This window comes from Lissotriton vulgaris, chromosome 3_1 (assembly GCF_964263255.1).
Source record: "Lissotriton vulgaris chromosome 3_1, aLisVul1.2, whole genome shotgun sequence".
Lineage (NCBI taxonomy): Eukaryota > Metazoa > Chordata > Amphibia > Caudata > Salamandridae > Lissotriton > Lissotriton vulgaris.
This window is the reverse complement of record NC_141689.1, coordinates 474725551-474745825: the sequence shown is the minus strand read 5'-3', so window position 1 is coordinate 474745825 and position 20275 is coordinate 474725551. Positions and strand designations below refer to the sequence as shown.

Sequence of the window (20275 nt, the reverse complement as noted above, 5' to 3'; positions counted from 1 at the left end):
GGAATCTGCCAAATTTTCTGCAGCAAGCACTGTTAAAAACACTGGTATTGTTCTTCGAAACACTTTGTGATGCATACCATACAAGCAGAAGTACATTTTGGTTTGCCAAGATTTCAAACTTGAAACCTTTTGGTCGCACATCATTTTACTTTCTGGACCACCCTGAGTTGGAAGATAAACATCCATGAGAGAGTCTGAGCGCTTGTGCCAATTAAGCTTAAAACACACTTTTAAAATTCTCAATTACACCATCCTTTACCATACAGACGTCACACAAAATATAATGTGTGTTACTGAAAGCTCAACATTCATGCTCCTGGCACAGAGACACTCTTGACGTGCCATAAGCATCCCTAAAGATAAACAAGCGACGAGCAGAAGCACCAACAAGCATTGGCATCGCCAATAGGTCTCGCTTTTAGGAACTTATAAGTGTTTAGCCATGCAACAGTTGATGTTGTTGCACCAAGGATATTATGCTGGACAACTAAACACTTAGAAGGTCATAAAAGCAAGACCTATTGGCTATGCCAGTGCTTGTTTACATTACTGCTGGTAACTGTGCCTGATGCACTGAGGCGATCACTGCTGGTAATCTTGCATTAGGTGACCATGAGTGTAGTCTTGTCTGATGTGGACACGATTACACTAATAATATTAGTAGCTTGGAGTGATATTCATTGAACATAAGTAACTTTTATAACAGAAAAGGGTGGTTTAGGTGATGTCTCAGGACCTGCACTCTAGCTGTATTTGGGCAAATGGATTATGATTATGGAAGATGGCCACTAATGTAAAAAGTTAGATGCTCATATGTCTTTAGGGTTAGAACCTTACCATCTTTGAAAGCAAAAGAGATGACTGCAACATTAAATCTGACAGCTGACAACACAGGTTCCTGGTGTCTTCCTTCTGGACCGAATGTCTAGTGTGGGAGGTGACAATACTAACTCCAGCAGGAGAATCGAGATCACTGCAATGAGGTAACTGAGTTTAAAAGGTTTTGATATCTCAGATGCAAGCCATGAGGCTTACATAAGACAATCCTATGATCTGTCGAGAGAGAGAGACTTGGAAGAGAGGTGTGCCAGTTCTATCCATGTAATCAACATTTGTTGGCAGCCTTAGCCATTGTAATAATTTAAGGGACAATACTTTGGTTCATTTTTGTAAGAACATTTCTCCAAATTACTCAAACCCCCTAATCTAGGAGCCACGGGCTCCGGCAAACAGGAGTTGTGGGAAATTTGTGTCAAAGAAGACATAAAATACAGGTACTACAGTCTAATTTTACTTTATTCCAGGTGAAATCAGAATAACCGAGGCACAATACAGTTGAACATTTCAGACAAGTATACAAATGATCAGATAGTGTAGAGTTTTTAGATACCTTTTGGTTCTGCATTTGTTCTGTGTGAAGTAAACTTCTTAATATGCAATAGTACTCCTGAAAGCGTCCAATCATCTTTTAACATAATCCATATCATAAATAATTTCTTAGATATAAACATATGCAAGTATTGGTGTAAAAACAAACTTGAATCAAAAGTTCAACCTACCTAGAATGTGAGAGATAATACCTTGGTGTGTAATCTCTAATTTTACAAAATCAGCTCTTGCTAAAAGTATTTGTTGTTAGAACAGCCTACGGAGAGCACCTTTCCTTGCTGTTTTGGCACATTGGAATGTTTGCATAGCAGAGAATTAGATGTAACTAGAAGGCGACCTGAGGCACTTTTATTAGCTACTTTCAGCCAGACACAAAGTATACCTACAGAAATATTAAAAAAAATGTTTTGGCACCGTCTTTAAAGTCTTTCAATATGTATTACAAGCAAGAACTTTAAGAAGCCCAACATGAAAATATGTTTGTTAGGAATTTAGTTTTATTGAATGCTTAGCCCTTTGCTTAGAAGGAAGGCTTTGTCGTTAGGCTCTCTTCCCAAGAATTGTTTCAGCATATCCATGCCATCCTTTGAACCCCCTGGTTTAAGAATGAGATTTCTGTACCTTTCACCAACCTAGTACAAAAAGAAAAGTTCAAATTATAAGATGCAAATCATTTTTTCGATGATCACCTGAAGAAAGCCAAGGTGAATGAGGCACAATTGAAAAAAAAAAGAAAAGCACTTCAGGTAGGACAGTTTTACAGAAATAAAGAATTCTAAAGTAACAAGAAAAACACCACATGACAATGCATACAACCCTACTAACATTCATCAATTCTCTTCAAAATTACTTAAACTGCTCATCAAAAGCTGCTAAGCTATTGAGCAAGAGTGGTGAGCTCACATCAATACCTGCATGGATTGCTTGGATGGTGAGCAAGAGGAAAGAGATAGAACTTAAACCGTGGCACTGGCTTCATAACATTTTTTGAGTCAGAGTGTGGCATCCATGCCTGGAAAAAGCTTTTAGAGGCACCAGATAGGAGATTTGCCGCCTAGAGGGAAGGACCCAAACAATGTATCAGGGTTTACAAAAAGCGACCCTGTACCATAGGGCGTATCATTTGGCATCAAGAGGCAATACCAATACTTTGAGCCTGATTTTGATTTCCCTTTACCATAATACAAGTGCATTACATCAAATGACAGACCTATTTAAAAAAAAATGTTTTAATTGTTTTTCAAATACAGCTTCAATAACGTCAACTATCAATCTGACATCAAGAGAGCATGTGCCTGTTCAATTTAAACTCCCCCTACTGTCACGTAAGCTGGCTTACACGCATCACTCCTCTGTTAGAAGTGAGACCGGTCCAAACCACCTTTATCTATGGTGGCAACTCAATCATAGCCTCCAAACCATCTTTGATGGGAGATAAATTCAATACACAGTGGATATCCAGTGCTCTTGTTGAATGTATTCCTGTGAAAACAATTAAGCTTTTCACACGTCCTTCCTCTTTGGTTCTTCCTTAAACTGATCAAAATGAAGAAGAAATGTAAACACCTCGGATGCCTGTGGCAGAAGTCATAGTCAATGATACGGAGATTAAGGGCCTGATTTAGATCTTGGCGGATGAGTTCCTCTTTCACAGCGATGACAGATATTCCATCCGCCGAAATCTAAATCGCACAGGATATAATGGGATTTCGATTTTGGGGGACGGGCTATCCGGCACTGTTGTTACGGAGTAACTCATCTGCCGAGATCTAAATCAGGCCCTAAGCTTGCCTATCACATTCTATTACAGTTCTATAGAAAATGTATTGGGAAAGTTCATTCTCCTTAGTATTAGAAGCATCTTATGAACCTTCTAATTCTACTTGTGTAGTCTTTAAAACTGCGAATGATAAGTCATTGTTGACCTGTGAAATATCTTCCCTCAGCCTTCTCTAGAGCTATGCATCCAGATATCTTAAGAAGGGAGATTTGAAACTCTTATTCTACTCGATAGGTCTGAGGCCTTTGATAGTCTACCACTCCAGACTCCTGTAGAGTTGTGGGCGGTTGGGGTGAGGGCTCATACAGGTGATCGGGACAGTACTTTTCTTGCCAAGTGATCCCAAGCAATCACCCTTCCGCCCTTCCAATTAGATCACTTTTGGGGTACCTCATGGCCGGCGCTTAGCCCCACTCTTTTAAATCTATAAGTAGTCTCTGTGGCCACTCTTACATGATCTCTTGGGATCCGATTTCCCTTCCTATTCTGACAATATCCAGAGAATTTTGAGACTGAAGAGCAATGTTTCATTGTTTCAAACCAAATTTAAAGGCAGTGGTGCACATGCATCAAAGTAGGCAATTGCGATTCTTTAATTGCGATTTTTGAGGAATCTCAATTGCCTATGCATGTAGGAATCTCAAAATAAAGTGCGATTCTTACACATTCCTTAATTGCGACTCGCAGATTGCAAGTTGCAATTAAGGAATGGCTTCCCATTCCTTCCTATGGCCCTAGAGGCACAAATTGAGAGTACCCAATAGGTACTCGCAAATTGCGCATGCAATTTCAACTGTGCAAGGGTGCTAAAGGGACACCCTGCTGCACCCCTGAAATTTCCATTTTACCACATGTTGCACACACATGCCCCAAAGGCATCTGTGTGTGTAACATGAGACTTTGTAAAAGTTTCAAAGCAATCGCAAATTACCATCAACTTGAGATTGACGGTAATTTGCGATTCCTATTTGCAAAATCCAAGTTTTTTTGGGGTTAATGCATTGCATTTGAGGAATCGCAATTTGCGATTCCTTAAATACAGCTGCAATTTAAGTAAATGCTAATTTTGCGATTCCTTAAATAGCAATTTGCGCATTTGGGATGATGCATTCCAAATGCAAAAATACAGGTCGCAAAGGGTCAGATTCTGCGAATCTGCCCTTTTACGACTGTTTTTTTCAATGATGCATGTGGCCCAGTATGCTTTAAATCTCCAAATGGTTAGACTCCAATTACATAAATCTCAATTCCTCAAAAAAACAAACCACCTTTTCAGTGCTCTTTCAGGTTGGGCTCACTGCTAGCCCCCTCAGCCCACCAGTACAATGTGGTCAAAATATAGGGATGATATTTGACTCAAGATTATCCTTTGCCGGCCATGTGCAGAAAGTCATGTCCACTTGCTTTGGACTACTCTGTGTTCTTTAGAAGATGTTATCACTATTACCATTTGACAATAGAAAGACAGCGGTTCAGTCATGCGCTACTGTAACTCCTTTTACATAGGACTATCTCACACTTGCTGCAGCACCTACAAGTTATCAGGAGAAGCTGCTTTGCTGATTCTTAGCTTGAATAAATGGCTTCAGAATATCCTCTTATCTTTAAACTGTTCACTGACTAACAAGTAAGCAACATTGCCCTTTAACAGTTCTCTGTCATCAAGCAATTCATGCCTCTGCTCCGCATTATATACAGTTCTGCTTCCAACCATACTAGCCCAGATGCCTGCATACTTCTTCTGCACGCTTAGAGCAAGTTCCAAACCTTCACGAAGTTTGGAATGATGGCAAAGCTTTTGGCTACCTTACTATCAAGACCTAGAATGTCCTTCCCCTGAATATTTGTATGGCCAATCCTCTATTCATCTTTCGGAAGCTTCTGAAAAAACACCCCTTTAATTTTCTATCTGGGCCACTCACATCTCTCTGCCTCCTTTAGAACAGCCAGTTCCAGGGTAATAGATTTCCCTTCCTATACTGACAATATCCAGAAAATTCTGAGACTGAAGAGCAATGTTTCATTGTTTCAAACCAAATTTAAAGGCAGTGGTGCACGTGCATCAAAATAGGCAATTGCGATTCTTTAATTGCGATTTTTGAGGAATCTCAATTGCCTACGCATGTAGGAATCTCAAAATAAATTGCGATTCTTACACATTCCTTAATTGCGCTCGCAGATTGCAAGTTGCAATTAAGGAATGGCTTCCCATTCCTTCCTATGGCCCTAGAGGCGCAATCTTATCTTTAAACGGTTCACTGACTAACAAGTAAGCAACATTGCCCTTTAACAGTTCTCTGTCATCAAGCAATTCATGCCTCTGCTCCGCATTATGTACAGCTCTGCTTCCAACCATACTAGCCCAGATGCCTGCATACTTCTTCTGCTCGCTTAGAGCAAGTTCCAAACCTTTTAATTTTCTATCTGGGCCACTCACATCTCTCTGCATCCTTTAGAACAGCCAGTTCCAGGGCAATAGTAGTGCTATAGACATTTCAGAATTAATCAATCACTTTAAAAATCCCACCTCTGCATTCATTATTCCTTCTTTTTTAAAGCAGCTATAAAAGATGTCCATCGAGAACACTTCACTCCACAGGTAGCCATAGTACTGAGCGTCGTACCCTCCAGCCAAATGCCCAAACGAAGCCAATTTGTTTGTACCTTAAGAAGAAAATCAAAGAATCAATTCATTTATAATGAGTTCTTACAGCCACTGGGAAAAAAATCTTCTGCAAGCAAATAATCACATTTTAAACAAGGCTCTTCTCCATAAAATGGAGCAGATTTGTAATTTGAAAGTTAGGCAAAGATACATTTTGGAACTGCTCAAGAAAAAACAAGACACTGGCCTAAATTATGAGTAGTGTAGAATAGCCCTACTACACACATTGGTAAATACAGAATGTGATAAACTGTCCTCCTAATTAGGAGTAGAAAACCTCATGCAGAAAGTTTCACACATGGTAAATATTGATAGTAATATTTATCATATGCTAAATCATTCAACATTAGTTTTTGCTTCAAAAAAACATAAAACTCTCACAAAAATAAACACGTCACACGACCTAAAAATTACTGTAAATTCAAAATAACATTGGTTAGACATAGATAATTCTACATCAATGGGCCAAGTGCGACAGACCAATGGGCAAACTGCACAGGCTCAAGTAATTTAAGTTAACTGGCATCCTCCGCTCATTGCACATGAAAATTGAAGAATTAATAATATTATAACTATATCAAATAAAAACCACGTATCAGTAATATGCCTTGTGAATGTTAATATATATTCCAATGGAAACATATTTGATATTTTCCGTTCAAAAGGGAGGCATCTTTGATTACATGGAAAAAGCCCAAAAACATGACCCGTCAATGAGAGCCAGGAAGTAAGTGCACTTAATTGTAACAAAAATATCACAATATGCAAATATCAAAGTAGAAACATGACAACCTATTAGGACAAGCATTGGACCTGCGACAAAACAAAAGCCATTGAAAGAAAAGAGGCCTTCATGAAGGAGCCAGTTGTATGTGATATTCTCCTTCGTCCTATTTGACGTGATGCCTGTGAGGAAGGAGAAGCTGCACTGAATAAATGACACAGTGCACACCTTCTTTTCTTCCAATTTTGTTATGTTAATCTCTTTGTTCTCTTCTATCGCGTGCAACTCCCCGGGAAACGCGGACAGCCCTGCCACGTTGCTTGATGAAATGCACTGAAAAAAGGAGTGGTTCCACTCCTCGCCGGGTGCACAGCTATAATGTTCAAGGCATCACAAAATATGCCACCAAATGAGTCATTTATTTTCTTCTTCTTTATTTTTCATCACAATCATCAAAACTTTTTTTCATTCTTCTTATTTTTTCTTATTTTTGCGCATGTCACAAGGGGGAATGCTTACATTTTTGCTGAACTCTAAATGAGGCAGAAATGCTAATCCAAGCCTTCTTCTGCGCCACAAAAGCATATGTAAGTTTTGTTCGTGTCCATAAAACTCTTATACCCAATGCATTTCGGGCCTTTTATATGGCCCTTCGTCAGGGGTTTATCTACAATGCAAAATACATGATTTAGTCTATGTTTTACTCAATCCCATTAAACCTCAAATACAAATAACAAAACATGGCTGTCTCATAAACCAACGTTTTCCCGCTAATAAACGTAGCGTAATGCTACACATTTCCATGAATGCCTCTACTCTCCTCCATGCCTTTCCCTCTTCGTGTCCTTCCCCATGTGCTCTGAAACCTTCCCCTCCAACATTCATTCTCCCCTCGTCACCCCTTTAAAACACTCCTTCCCCTACGCGCCTCCTTCCATACGACGGTGTTCTATTGTAAAATACACACTCCCCCACTCGTTCACCATTATGACTTGTGCGTACCTGTTCACAAATGCTTACATTCTCATTCTTTCATCTGCTTCCACATCGAACCGGTGTTAAACTCCTATGTTTCATACTGTGAACCCACCTACTTAAACCTAAAGTTGTTTCCGCCCTTCTAATACACCTGTGTGCAATTGGTCCGTCTTTTTCTTCCCACGCTGCTGTTACACCCTCCCCACTTAATCACCGCCTACAAAACCATGGTGCACCTCATGTAAAAACCTCTCCTGAATATCCGGCATCCTTAATCCTAAAACAAACATTCCGATCTTCACCATCTCACTATGTATTCATCGTTAATACACCGCCCTCCCGCAGATGTTAAACTTACGTTGGTCATTAGCCTCGATATACGAGGTATTGTTATATACCTCGTATATCGAGGCTAATGACCAACGTGAGTTTAACATCTGCGGGAGGGCGGTATTGTTATATACCTCGTATATCGAGGCTAATGACCAACGTGAGTTTAACATCTGCGGGAGGGCGGTGTATTAACAATGAATACATAGTGAGATGGTGAAGATCGGAATGTTTGTTTTAGGATTAAGGATGCCGGATATTTTGGAGAGGTTTTTACATGAGGTGCACCATGGGTTTTGTAGGCGGTGATTAAGTGGGGAGGGTGTAACAGCAGCGTGGGAAGAAAAAGACGGACCAATTGCACACAGGTGTATTAGAAGGGCGGAAACAACTTTAGGTTTAAGTAGGTGGGTTCACAGTATGAAACATAGGAGTTTAACATCGGTTCGATGTGGAAGCAGACGAAAGAATGAGAATGTAAGCATTTGTGAACAGGTACGCACAAGTCATAATGGTGAACGAGTGGGGGAGTGTGTATTTTACAATAGAACACCGTCATATGGAAGGAGGCGCGTAGGGGAAGGAGTGTTTTAAAGGGGCGACGAGGGGAGAATGAATGTTGGAGGGGAAGGTTTTAGAGCACATGGGGAAGGACACGAAGAGGGAAAGGCATGGAGGAGAGTAGAGGCATTCATGGAAATGTGTAGCATTACGCTACGTTTATTAGCGGGAAAACGTTGATTTATGAGACAGCCATGTTTTGTTATTTGTATTTGAGGTTTAATGGGATTGAGTAAAACGTAGACTAAATCATGTATTTTGCATTGTAGATAAACCCCTGACGAAGGGCCAAATAAAAGGCCCGAAATGCATTGGGTATAAGAGTTTTATGGACACAAACAAAACCTACATATGCTTTTGTGGCGCAGAAGAAGGCTTGGATTAGCATTTCTGCCTCATTTAGAGTTCAGCAAAAATGTAAGCGTTCCCCCTTGAGACATGCGCAAAAATAAGAAAAAATAAGAAGAATGAAAAAAAGTTTTGATGATTGTGATGAAAAATAAAGAAGAAAATAAATGACTCATTTGGTGGCATATTTTGTGATGCCTTGAACATTATAGCTGTGCACTCGGCGAGGAGTGGAACCACTCCTTTTTTCAGGAAGGAGAAGCTGCCATGGTAAATGTTGAGGATGAAGTGGTAAGGTAGTTTGCTGAAAATGGCTTCATCTGCAACTAGACCATTTCTTGTCTTTCCAGCAGTGGACGCAGGGTCTTCAGGGCTCCTGTTGACGCATGGCCCTCCACCATCTGGTGACTCATTCTTAGAAGTGATGCAGTCTTTTAAGGCAGTTTTTAAACATAAACAGTGGTCCTTAAATGATCAGATTTCTAGCACGATAAATATAGACCGAAATCAGAGCTATATGACACATGTTCAGCCGCAGTAATTTTAATAATATCAACAGTCGGACAACCGTAGTTGAGAGCATCAATCAAGTGGGACACAGTCCTGTATCCACTCTAGAACATGACAAATACAAAACATACAGAAATGCATTTCAGGCAAGTCAAGTATGTCTTTTCAAGTAACAAACTATAACAAGCTTTTTAAAGACGGTCAGTGCACTCGTTTTACACATAAGAGTAATGTGCAAAGCTGTCTAGCAAGAGTCGACGACATTTCGATCCTTTAAACACGATAATAGGATCATCTTCAGGACTTTAATGAGTACATGCCTGACATGATTAAGAAATTGCATGTGGAAAGGAGAGCGGGTAGAGAGAAAGGGAAAATATAATTAGGAAGCCTAATGGTGAAATCCAAAAACTAGAACCAACAACCCTACCGTAACAGGTACTACTAAACAGTTGTGTAGGTGAGAATACGGGTTTAGGACCAAAACATGCTGTACCCAAAGTGGGTTTGTGAACGGGTTCTAATGGTGGTGAGAAAACCCGATGTAGCCGGTCATACATGCAAAAGTGGTACTAGGACGAGCTGAACCAATAACATGTGACTACTTTTCAATGGTCCATGGATGACTTATGCGCACGTGCTGGAAATTACCAAAGTCTCTCATTTGTCTATCAGTTTAGACAGTTTACAATAAACCAACATCAATACTGTAGAGAGGTACAAAACCGACCAATTCAGAAAAGAGCCAAGTTATTAATAAAAAAAACAGAACCTTGTGGTACAGAGGAACCAACCTCAGCTAGTGATGGAACAAACTTGTTGGGAGGTCTAATTCCAAACAATTCAGAAAAATGTTAATAATAAAAATGGAACCTTGTGGTGCAATGAAATCAATCTCAGCAGGTGATAGAAACAACTTGTGTCGTAATGACCATATGTAAATCACAATGCCAAAGCCCCTTTGTTGTTCAAAAGACTAAGCTGTTTAAAGTAAAGCAACATGGATGCATTCAGGTGGTCAATTTCAGAATTGTGCCGCGGTATTAATAAAAATAAAAATCAGGCCGTGTGGTAAAATGAAACCCACCTCCATAGGGGGGAGAACCAATTGGTATCGTCCGTTTGCAGTGGGCAAAATTCGATAGGCGCGATGGAGCGGTTCTAGGGAAAGAAAGTCAGGGTTAAGAAATTGTGAACGACACAACAGAAACCATGCAGGCCGGTTGGGAGTGAGTGCTCACCTTTTTTAATATAAATCCGGCAAAATTTAATGAATCGGGGAACACATCTGCGTGTTGTGACAATGCACTGTGTGGAAAAAGGAAAATGAACCACTTAACTTAACGTATAATTAGTGGCGAGCTAGGCAGGTATAACAAGTTACAAGCGCCTCCGCTTAAAAAATACAGAACGAGAAGTGACCCATTTCTTACCGATTGAACGCAGCGTCCTTGCTAGGAACCGATGAGTGGCTGAATGTGTGCGCCACGTTGGTGAACTTAAGTTTATGCGCTATCGCGTGCGTGATGATTAACACGACGCCATCTTAGGCGAGTGGAATTAGAAAGAGAAGAAATACTAGGTAAAGCGGCTGCAGACTGGCAAGGTTTTCAAATTGTAAACATGGAATTCAATAAAACTTTAGAAATGTACACATTTGCAGGGTGTGAGCTCGATATTTAGTAGACTGAAAATTCAGTGCAAGGGAGAAAAGAGAAGCAAATAAAAATAAATATAAACACACTTACAAGATTGAATCGGGAGAATTAAGGAGAACATAGATTACATAAAAAATATAGACCACAGAGCAAGGCTGATTTGAATTAGTCCATTGGAAACTGTGTTCCATGATGCCTGGCATAGCTCAGTATTGCCAACAGTGTCCTTAAAGCAAATTAGCCCAATACTCATTGCGGTTGAGCCTAGTTTTGATACTGTCGGTGCGTATGATCATCCTCAGTTCTTCTTTGTTGAGGATCTTCGCGAGGTCGCCGCCACAAGGTGGTTGTTTTATCACTTTGACAACTGTCCATTTAATATCATTATTATCGTGACCAGCTTCAGAGAAATGTTCAAAAAAGGGGGCATTAGCAGTTTTGCATAGGACTCTGCGCCTGTGTTGTCCAATCCGCAGTTTTACTTTCTGTGTCGTCTGTCCAATATATATCTGTGGGCAAGGGCATTCACTCAAATAAATAACATTACACGTGTTGCAATTTGAAAAGAAGTTCAGTTTGATAGACACATTATTAAATGTGAACTCTTTGCCTTCCAAGGTTGTATCACAAACAGTGCAATTTCCACATTTTGCATGACCAATTAATGGTTCCATACCCCAAAGTGCATCTATGGTAGTAACAGGTCTGCTAGTAGGTAAAGCTGCACGTACCAAGTGGTCCTTAAGGTTGCGCCTTTTGCGAAATGCAAAAAGCGGCCGCTCTATGGTGAAATTGCCAGAATTGACAACAGGACAATGTTTCAGAATTGATTTGCGAATGGCATTTGAAACAGGTGAGAAAGGTGTGACACAGACTATGCGATTTGTGTTAGTTTTTTCTTTGGGGGACAGTAGGACCTCCCTTGGGCAATACCAAGTGTGTTTCTGGGCATTGCGCAGCAATATTTTGGGATATCCCTGCGTCCTGACCTTGCCAGAAAGGGTAGTAGCCTCACGGAAACAATCTTCCTTTGAGAAACAATTGCGCCTAATGCGCACAAATTGCGAATATGGTAGAAAGTCCCAGAGTGCCCGGGGGAGGTTACTCTCATATCTCAGTAAAGTGTTTCGCTCAGTTGTTTTCCTATACAGTCTGGTCAACAAGTGGCCGTTACAGTGGTAGATAGTCAGATCAAGGAATGGGATCTCTGATTGGTTTTGTGTAATGGTGAAGCTGAGACCTGAGCAATTATTGTTAAGCCAATGTAGAAATTGCAAGAGTTTGTCCTCGTTGTGTTGCCATAGGAGAAAAATGTCATCTATGTAACGTCACCACATAGTTCCGCCACTGAAGAATGGGTTGGTGGGTGAGAGAATGGTGGACATTTCTAAGTGGTCCATGAACAGTATCGCTAGGTTGGGGGCAAAAACAGCCCTCATTGATGTACCCTTCACTTGCTGGTAATACTCATTATCAAACTGGAAAAAATTCCTAGTAAGATATAGTTGCAAAAGCTGGATAATGAATCGTGTAGGAACAGAATGTGGGTGTGGCCGTGTGTCAAAGATCCCTTGGATTACATTAAGTGCTTGTGCCTGGGGAATATTCGTATAAAGGGATTCCACATCCATAGTGCATAAAATATAATTAGCGGGGTCAAACAGGTAATGTTCTACCAAATTTATCATTGCCATGCTATCCCTGACAAAGCAGTGTGTCATAGGTACGAAGTTCTTGATGAAGTGGTCAATGTATTGGCCAAGTGGTTCCAAGATTTAACCACATCCAGAGACTATTGGTCTCCCGGGGGGATTTAGTCTGATCTTTATGGACTTTGGGCAGCATGTAAATGACTGTCATTCTGGGCGATTTGACATTCAAAAGGAGGAATTGTTTCTGGCTAAGGAATCCATCAGATTTTGCATCTTTTGTGAGCTTTAGAATTATTGTCTGTTGTTCTCTGTTGGGATTCGTAGGTAGTCCCAACACACTCTCACGGATGCAGAACTATCTCTGTTAAGCATGGCAATGATACATTTGGTACAACATTACCCTTTTGACCCAGCTAATGATATTTTATGCACTATGGATGTGAAATCCCTTTATACGAATATTCCCCAGGCACAAGCACTTAATGTAATCCAAGGGATCCTTGACACACGGTCACGCCCACATTCTGTTCCTACACTTTATTATCCAGCTTTTGGAATTGTGTCTTATTAGGATTTTTTTCCAGTTTGATAATGGGTATTACCAGTAAGTGAAGGGTACATCAATGCGGGCTGTTTTTGCCCCCAACTTAGCGATACTGTTCATGGACCACTTAGAAATATCCACCATTCTCTCACCCACCAACCAATTCCTTAGTGGCATAACTATGTGGCGATGTTACATAGATTACATTACATAGATTACATAGATTACATGTGCTCTGAAACCTTCCCCTCCAACATTCATTCTCCCCTCGTCACCCCTTTAAAACACTCCTTCCCCTACGCGCCTCCTTCCATACGACGGTGTTCTATTGTAAAATACACACTCCCCCACTCGTTCACCATTATGACTTGTGCGTACCTGTTCACAAATGCTTACATTCTCATTCTTTCATCTGCTTCCACATCGAACCGGTGTTAAACTCCTATGTTTCATACTGTGAACCCACCTACTTAAACCTAAAGTTGTTTCCGCCCTTCTAATACACCTGTGTGCAATTGGTCCGTCTTTTTCTTCCCACGCTGCTGTTACACCCTCCCCACTTAATCACCGCCTACAAAACCATGGTGCACCTCATGTAAAAACCTCTCCTGAATATCCGGCATCCTTAATCCTAAAACAAACATTCCGATCTTCACCATCTCACTATGTATTCATCGTTAATACACCGCCCTCCCGCAGATGTTAAACTTACGTTGGTCATTAGCCTCGATATACGAGGTATTGTTATATACCTCGTATATCGAGGCTAATGACCAACGTGAGTTTAACATCTGCGGGAGGGCGGTATTGTTATATACCTCGTATATCGAGGCTAATGACCAACGTGAGTTTAACATCTGCGGGAGGGCGGTGTATTAACAATGAATACATAGTGAGATGTTGAAGATCGGAATGTTTGTTTTAGGATTAAGGATGCCGGATATTTTGGAGAGGTTTTTACATGAGGTGCACCATGGGTTTTGTAGGCGGTGATTAAGTGGGGAGGGTGTAACAGCAGCGTGGGAAGAAAAAGACGGACCAATTGCACACAGGTGTATTAGAAGGGCGGAAACAACTTTAGGTTTAAGTAGGTGGGTTCACAGTATGAAACATAGGAGTTTAACATCGGTTCGATGTGGAAGCAGACGAAAGAATGAGAATGTAAGCATTTGTGAACAGGTACGCACAAGTCATAATGGTGAACGAGTGGGGGAGTGTGTATTTTACAATAGAACACCGTCATATGGAAGGAGGCGCGTAGGGGAAGGAGTGTTTTAAAGGGGCGACGAGGGGAGAATGAATGTTGGAGGGGAAGGTTTTAGAGCACATGGGGAAGGACACGAAGAGGGAAAGGCATGGAGGAGAGTAGAGGCATTCATGGAAATGTGTAGCATTACGCTACGTTTATTAGCGGGAAAACGTTGATTTATGAGACAGCCATGTTTTGTTATTTGTATTTGAGGTTTAATAGGATTGAGTAAAACGTAGACTAAATCATGTATTTTGCATTGTAGATAAACCCCTGACGAAGGGCCAAATAAAAGGCCCGAAATGCATTGGGTATAAGAGTTTTATGGACACAAACAAAACCTACATATGCTTTTGTGGCGCAGAAGAAGGCTTGGATTAGCATTTCTGCCTCATTTAGAGTTCAGCAAAAGTGTAAGCGTTCCCCCTTGAGACATGCGCAAAAATAAGAAAAAATAAGAAGAATGAAAAAAAGTTTTGATGATTGTGATGAAAAATAAAGAAGAAAATAAATGACTCATTTGGTGGCATATTTTGTGATGCCTTGAACATTATAGCTGTGCACTCGGCGAGGAGTGGAACCACTCCTTTTTTCAGGAAGGAGAAGCTGCCATGGTAAATGTTGAGGATGAAGTGGTAAGGTAGTTTGCTGAAAATGGCTTCATCTGCAACTAGACCATTTCTTGTCTTTCCAGCAGTGGACGCAGGGTCTTCAGGGCTCCTGTTGACGCATGGCCCTCCACCATCTGGTGACTCATTCTTAGAAGTGATGCAGTCTTTTAAGGCAGTTTTTAAACATAAACAGTGGTCCTTAAATGATCAGATTTCTAGCACGATAAATATAGACCGAAATCAGAGCTATATGACACATGTTCAGCCGCAGTAATTTTAATAATATCAACAGTCGGACAACCGTAGTTGAGAGCATCAATCAAGTGGGACACAGTCCTGTATCCACTCTAGAACATGACAAATACAAAACATACAGAAATGCATTTCAGGCAAGTCAAGTATGTCTTTTCAAGTAACAAACTATAACAAGCTTTTTAAAGACGGTCAGTGCACTCGTTTTACACATAAGAGTAATGTGCAAAGCTGTCTAGCAAGAGTCGACGACATTTCGATCCTTTAAACACGATAATAGGATCATCTTCAGGACTTTAATGAGTACATGCCTGACATGATTAAGAAATTGCATGTGGAAAGGAGAGCGGGTAGAGAGAAAGGGAAAATATAATTAGGAAGCCTAATGGTGAAATCCAAAAACTAGAACCAACAACCCTACCGTAACAGGTACTACTAAACAGTTGTGTAGGTGAGAATACGGGTTTAGGACCAAAACATGCTGTACCCAAAGTGGGTTTGTGAACGGGTTCTAATGGTGGTGAGAAAACCCGATGTAGCCGGTCATACATGCAAAAGTGGTACTAGGACGAGCTGAACCAATAACATGTGACTACTTTTCAATGGTCCATGGATGACTTATGCGCACGTGCTGGAAATTACCAAAGTCTCTCATTTGTCTATCAGTTTAGACAGTTTACAATAAACCAACATCAATACTGTAGAGAGGTACAAAACCGACCAATTCAGAAAAGAGCCAAGTTATTAATAAAAAAAACAGAACCTTGTGGTACAGAGGAACCAACCTCAGCTAGTGATGGAACAAACTTGTTGGGAGGTCTAATTCCAAACAATTCAGAAAAATGTTAATAATAAAAATGGAACCTTGTGGTGCAATGAAATCAATCTCAGCAGGTGATAGAAACAACTTGTGTCGTAATGACCATATGTAAATCACAATGCCAAAGCCCCTTTGTTGTTCAAAAGACTAAGCTGTTTAAAGTAAAGCAACATGGATGCATTCAGGTGGTCAATTTCAGAATTGTGCCGCGGTATTAATAAAAATAAAAATCAGGCCGTGTGGTAAAATGAAACCCACCTCCATAGGGGGGAGAACCAATTGGTATCGTCCGTTTGCAGTGGGCAAAATTCGATAGGCGCGATGGAGCGGTTCTAGGGAAAGAAAGTCAGGGTTAAGAAATTGTGAACGACACAACAGAAACCATGCAGGCCGGTTGGGAGTGAGTGCTCACCTTTTTTAATATAAATCCGGCAAAATTTAATGAATCGGGGAACACATCTGCGTGTTGTGACAATGCACTGTGTGGAAAAAGGAAAATGAACCACTTAACTTAACGTATAATTAGTGGCGAGCTAGGCAGGTATAACAAGTTACAAGCGCCTCCGCTTAAAAAATACAGAACGAGAAGTGACCCATTTCTTACCGATTGAACGCAGCGTCCTTGCTAGGAACCGATGAGTGGCTGAATGTGTGCGCCACGTTGGTGAACTTAAGTTTATGCGCTATCGCGTGCGTGATGATTAACACGACGCCATCTTAGGCGAGTGGAATTAGAAAGAGAAGAAATACTAGGTAAAGCGGCTGCAGACTGGCAAGGTTTTCAAATTGTAAACATGGAATTCAATAAAACTTTAGAAATGTACACATTTGCAGGGTGTGAGCTCGATATTTAGTAGACTGAAAATTCAGTGCAAGGGAGAAAAGAGAAGCAAATAAAAATAAATATAAACACACTTACAAGATTGAATCGGGAGAATTAAGGAGAACATAGATTACATAAAAAATATAGACCACAGAGCAAGGCTGATTTGAATTAGTCCATTGGAAACTGTGTTCCATGATGCCTGGCATAGCTCAGTATTGCCAACAGTGTCCTTAAAGCAAATTAGCCCAATACTCATTGCGGTTGAGCCTAGTTTTGATACTGTCGGTGCGTATGATCATCCTCAGTTCTTCTTTGTTGAGGATCTTCGCGAGGTCGCCGCCACAAGGTGGTTGTTTTATCACTTTGACAACTGTCCATTTAATATCATTATTATCGTGACCAGCTTCAGAGAAATGTTCAAAAAAGGGGGCATTAGCAGTTTTGCATAGGACTCTGCGCCTGTGTTGTCCAATCCGCAGTTTTACTTTCTGTGTCGTCTGTCCAATATATATCTGTGGGCAAGGGCATTCACTCAAATAAATAACATTACACGTGTTGCAATTTGAAAAGAAGTTCAGTTTGATAGACACATTATTAAATGTGAACTCTTTGCCTTCCAAGGTTGTATCACAAACAGTGCAATTTCCACATTTTGCATGACCAATTAATGGTTCCATACCCCAAAGTGCATCTATGGTAGTAACAGGTCTGCTAGTAGGTAAAGCTGCACGTACCAAGTGGTCCTTAAGGTTGCGCCTTTTGCGAAATGCAAAAAGCGGCCGCTCTATGGTGAAATTGCCAGAATTGACAACAGGACAATGTTTCAGAATTGATTTGCGAATGGCATTTGAAACAGGTGAGAAAGGTGTGACACAGACTATGCGATTTGTGTTAGTTTTTTCTTTGGGGGACAGTAGGACCTCCCTTGGGCAATACCAAGTGTGTTTCTGGGCATTGCGCAGCAATATTTTGGGATATCCCTGCGTCCTGACCTTGCCAGAAAGGGTAGTAGCCTCACGGAAACAATCTTCCTTTGAGAAACAATTGCGCCTAATGCGCACAAATTGCGAATATGGTAGAAAGTCCCAGAGTGCCCGGGGGAGGTTACTCTCATATCTCAGTAAAGTGTTTCGCTCAGTTGTTTTCCTATACAGTCTGGTCAACAAGTGGCCGTTACAGTGGTAGATAGTCAGATCAAGGAATGGGATCTCTGATTGGTTTTGTGTAATGGTGAAGCTGAGACCTGAGCAATTATTGTTAAGCCAATGTAGAAATTGCAAGAGTTTGTCCTCGTTGTGTTGCCATAGGAGAAAAATGTCATCTATGTAACGTCACCACATAGTTCCGCCACTGAAGAATGGGTTGGTGGGTGAGAGAATGGTGGACATTTCTAAGTGGTCCATGAACAGTATCGCTAGGTTGGGGGCAAAAACAGCCCTCATTGATGTACCCTTCACTTGCTGGTAATACTCATTATCAAACTGGAAAAAATTCCTAGTAAGATATAATTGCAAAAGCTGGATAATGAATCGTGTAGGAACAGAATGTGGGTGTGGCCGTGTGTCAAAGATCCCTTGGATTACATTAAGTGCTTGTGCCTGGGGAATATTCGTATAAAGGGATTCCACATCCATAGTGCATAAAATATAATTAGCGGGGTCAAACAGGTAATGTTCTACCAAATTTATCATTGCCATGCTATCCCTGACAAAGCAGTGTGTCATAGGTACGAAGTTCTTGATGAAGTGGTCAATGTATTGGCCAAGTGGTTCCAAGATTTAACCACATCCAGAGACTATTGGTCTCCCGGGGGGATTTAGTCTGATCTTTATGGACTTTGGGCAGCATGTAAATGACTGTCATTCTGGGCGATTTGACATTCAAAAGGAGGAATTGTTTCTGGCTAAGGAATCCATCAGATTTTGCATCTTTTGTGAGCTTTAGAATTATTGTCTGTTGTTCTCTGTTGGGATTCGTAGGTAGTCCCAACACACTCTCACGGATGCAGAACTATCTCTGTTAAGCATGGCAATGATACATTTGGTACAACATTACCCTTTTGACCCAGCTAATGATATTTTATGCACTATGGATGTGAAATCCCTTTATACGAATATTCCCCAGGCACAAGCACTTAATGTAATCCAAGGGATCCTTGACACACGGTCACGCCCACATTCTGTTCCTACACTTTATTATCCAGCTTTTGGAATTGTGTCTTATTAGGATTTTTTTCCAGTTTGATAATGGGTATTACCAGTAAGTGAAGGGTACATCAATGCGGGCTGTTTTTGCCCCCAACTTAGCGATACTGTTCATGGACCACTTAGAAATATCCACCATTCTCTCACCCACCAACCAATTCCTTAGTGGCATAACTATGTGGCGATGTTACATAGATTACATTTTCTCCTATCGCAACACAACGAGGGAACACTCTTGCAATTTCTACATTGGCTTAACAATAATTGCTCAGGTCTCAGCTTCACCATTACACAAAACAGATCAGAGATCCCATTCCTTGATCTGACTATCTACCACTGTAACAGCCAACTGTTGACCAGACTGTATAGGAAAACAACTAAGCGCAACACTTTACTGAGATATGAGAGTAACCACCCCTGGGCATTCAAGGACTCCCTACCATATTTGCAATTTGTGCGCATCAGGCGCTATTGTTTCTCAAAGGAAGATTAATTCCGTGAGGCTACTACCCTTTCTGGCAAGCTCAGGGCACTGGTATATCCCAAAAGATTTGTGCGCAATGCCCAGAAACGCGCTTGGTATTTCCCAAGGGAGGTCCTATTGTCCCCTAAAGAAAAAACTAACACAAATCGCATAGTCTGTGTCACAACTTTCTCACCTGTTTCAAATGCCATTCGCAAATCCATTTTGAAACATTGGCCTGTCGTCAATGCTGGCAATCTCACCATAGAGCGGCCGCTTTTTGCATTTCGCAAAAGCCACAACCTTAAGGCCCACTTGGTACGTGCACCTTTACCTACTAGCAGACCTGCCACTACCATAGATGCACTTTGGGGTATGGAAACCAGTAATTGGTTATGCAAAATTTGGAAATTGCACTGTTTGTGATACAACCATGGAAGGCAAAGAGTTCATATTTAATAATGTGTCTATCAAACTGAACTCCTTTTCAAATTGCAACACGTGTAATGTTATTTATTTGAATGCCCTTGCCTGAAGATATATATCGGACAGATAACACAGAAAAGAAAACTGCAGATTGGACAACACAGGCGCAGAGTTAGATGCAAAACTACTAATGTCCCTCTTTTTGAAAATTTCTCTGAAGCTGGTCACAATAAGAATGAGATTAAGTGGACAGTTTTCAAAGTGATAAAACAACCACCTCGTGGC

The 20275-nt window shown here is 40.8% G+C and overlaps 1 protein-coding gene across 1 annotated transcript in view; it reads right to left on the bottom strand.

Moving 5' to 3' along the window:
- Positions 1-1278: 1278 nt before the first annotated feature.
- Positions 1279-20275, bottom strand: part of NLN (neurolysin) — a 282536-nt gene continuing 263539 nt past the window's right edge. Inside the window, exons 12-13 of the mRNA XM_086960698.1 lie at positions 5697-5833; positions 1279-2021 (exon numbers count right to left, since the gene is read on the bottom strand). Of these exons, the coding sequence (XP_086816824.1) occupies positions 1887-2021; positions 5697-5833 (272 nt within the window). The 3' untranslated portion in view covers positions 1279-1886. The remainder of the gene's footprint in view (positions 2022-5696; positions 5834-20275) is intronic.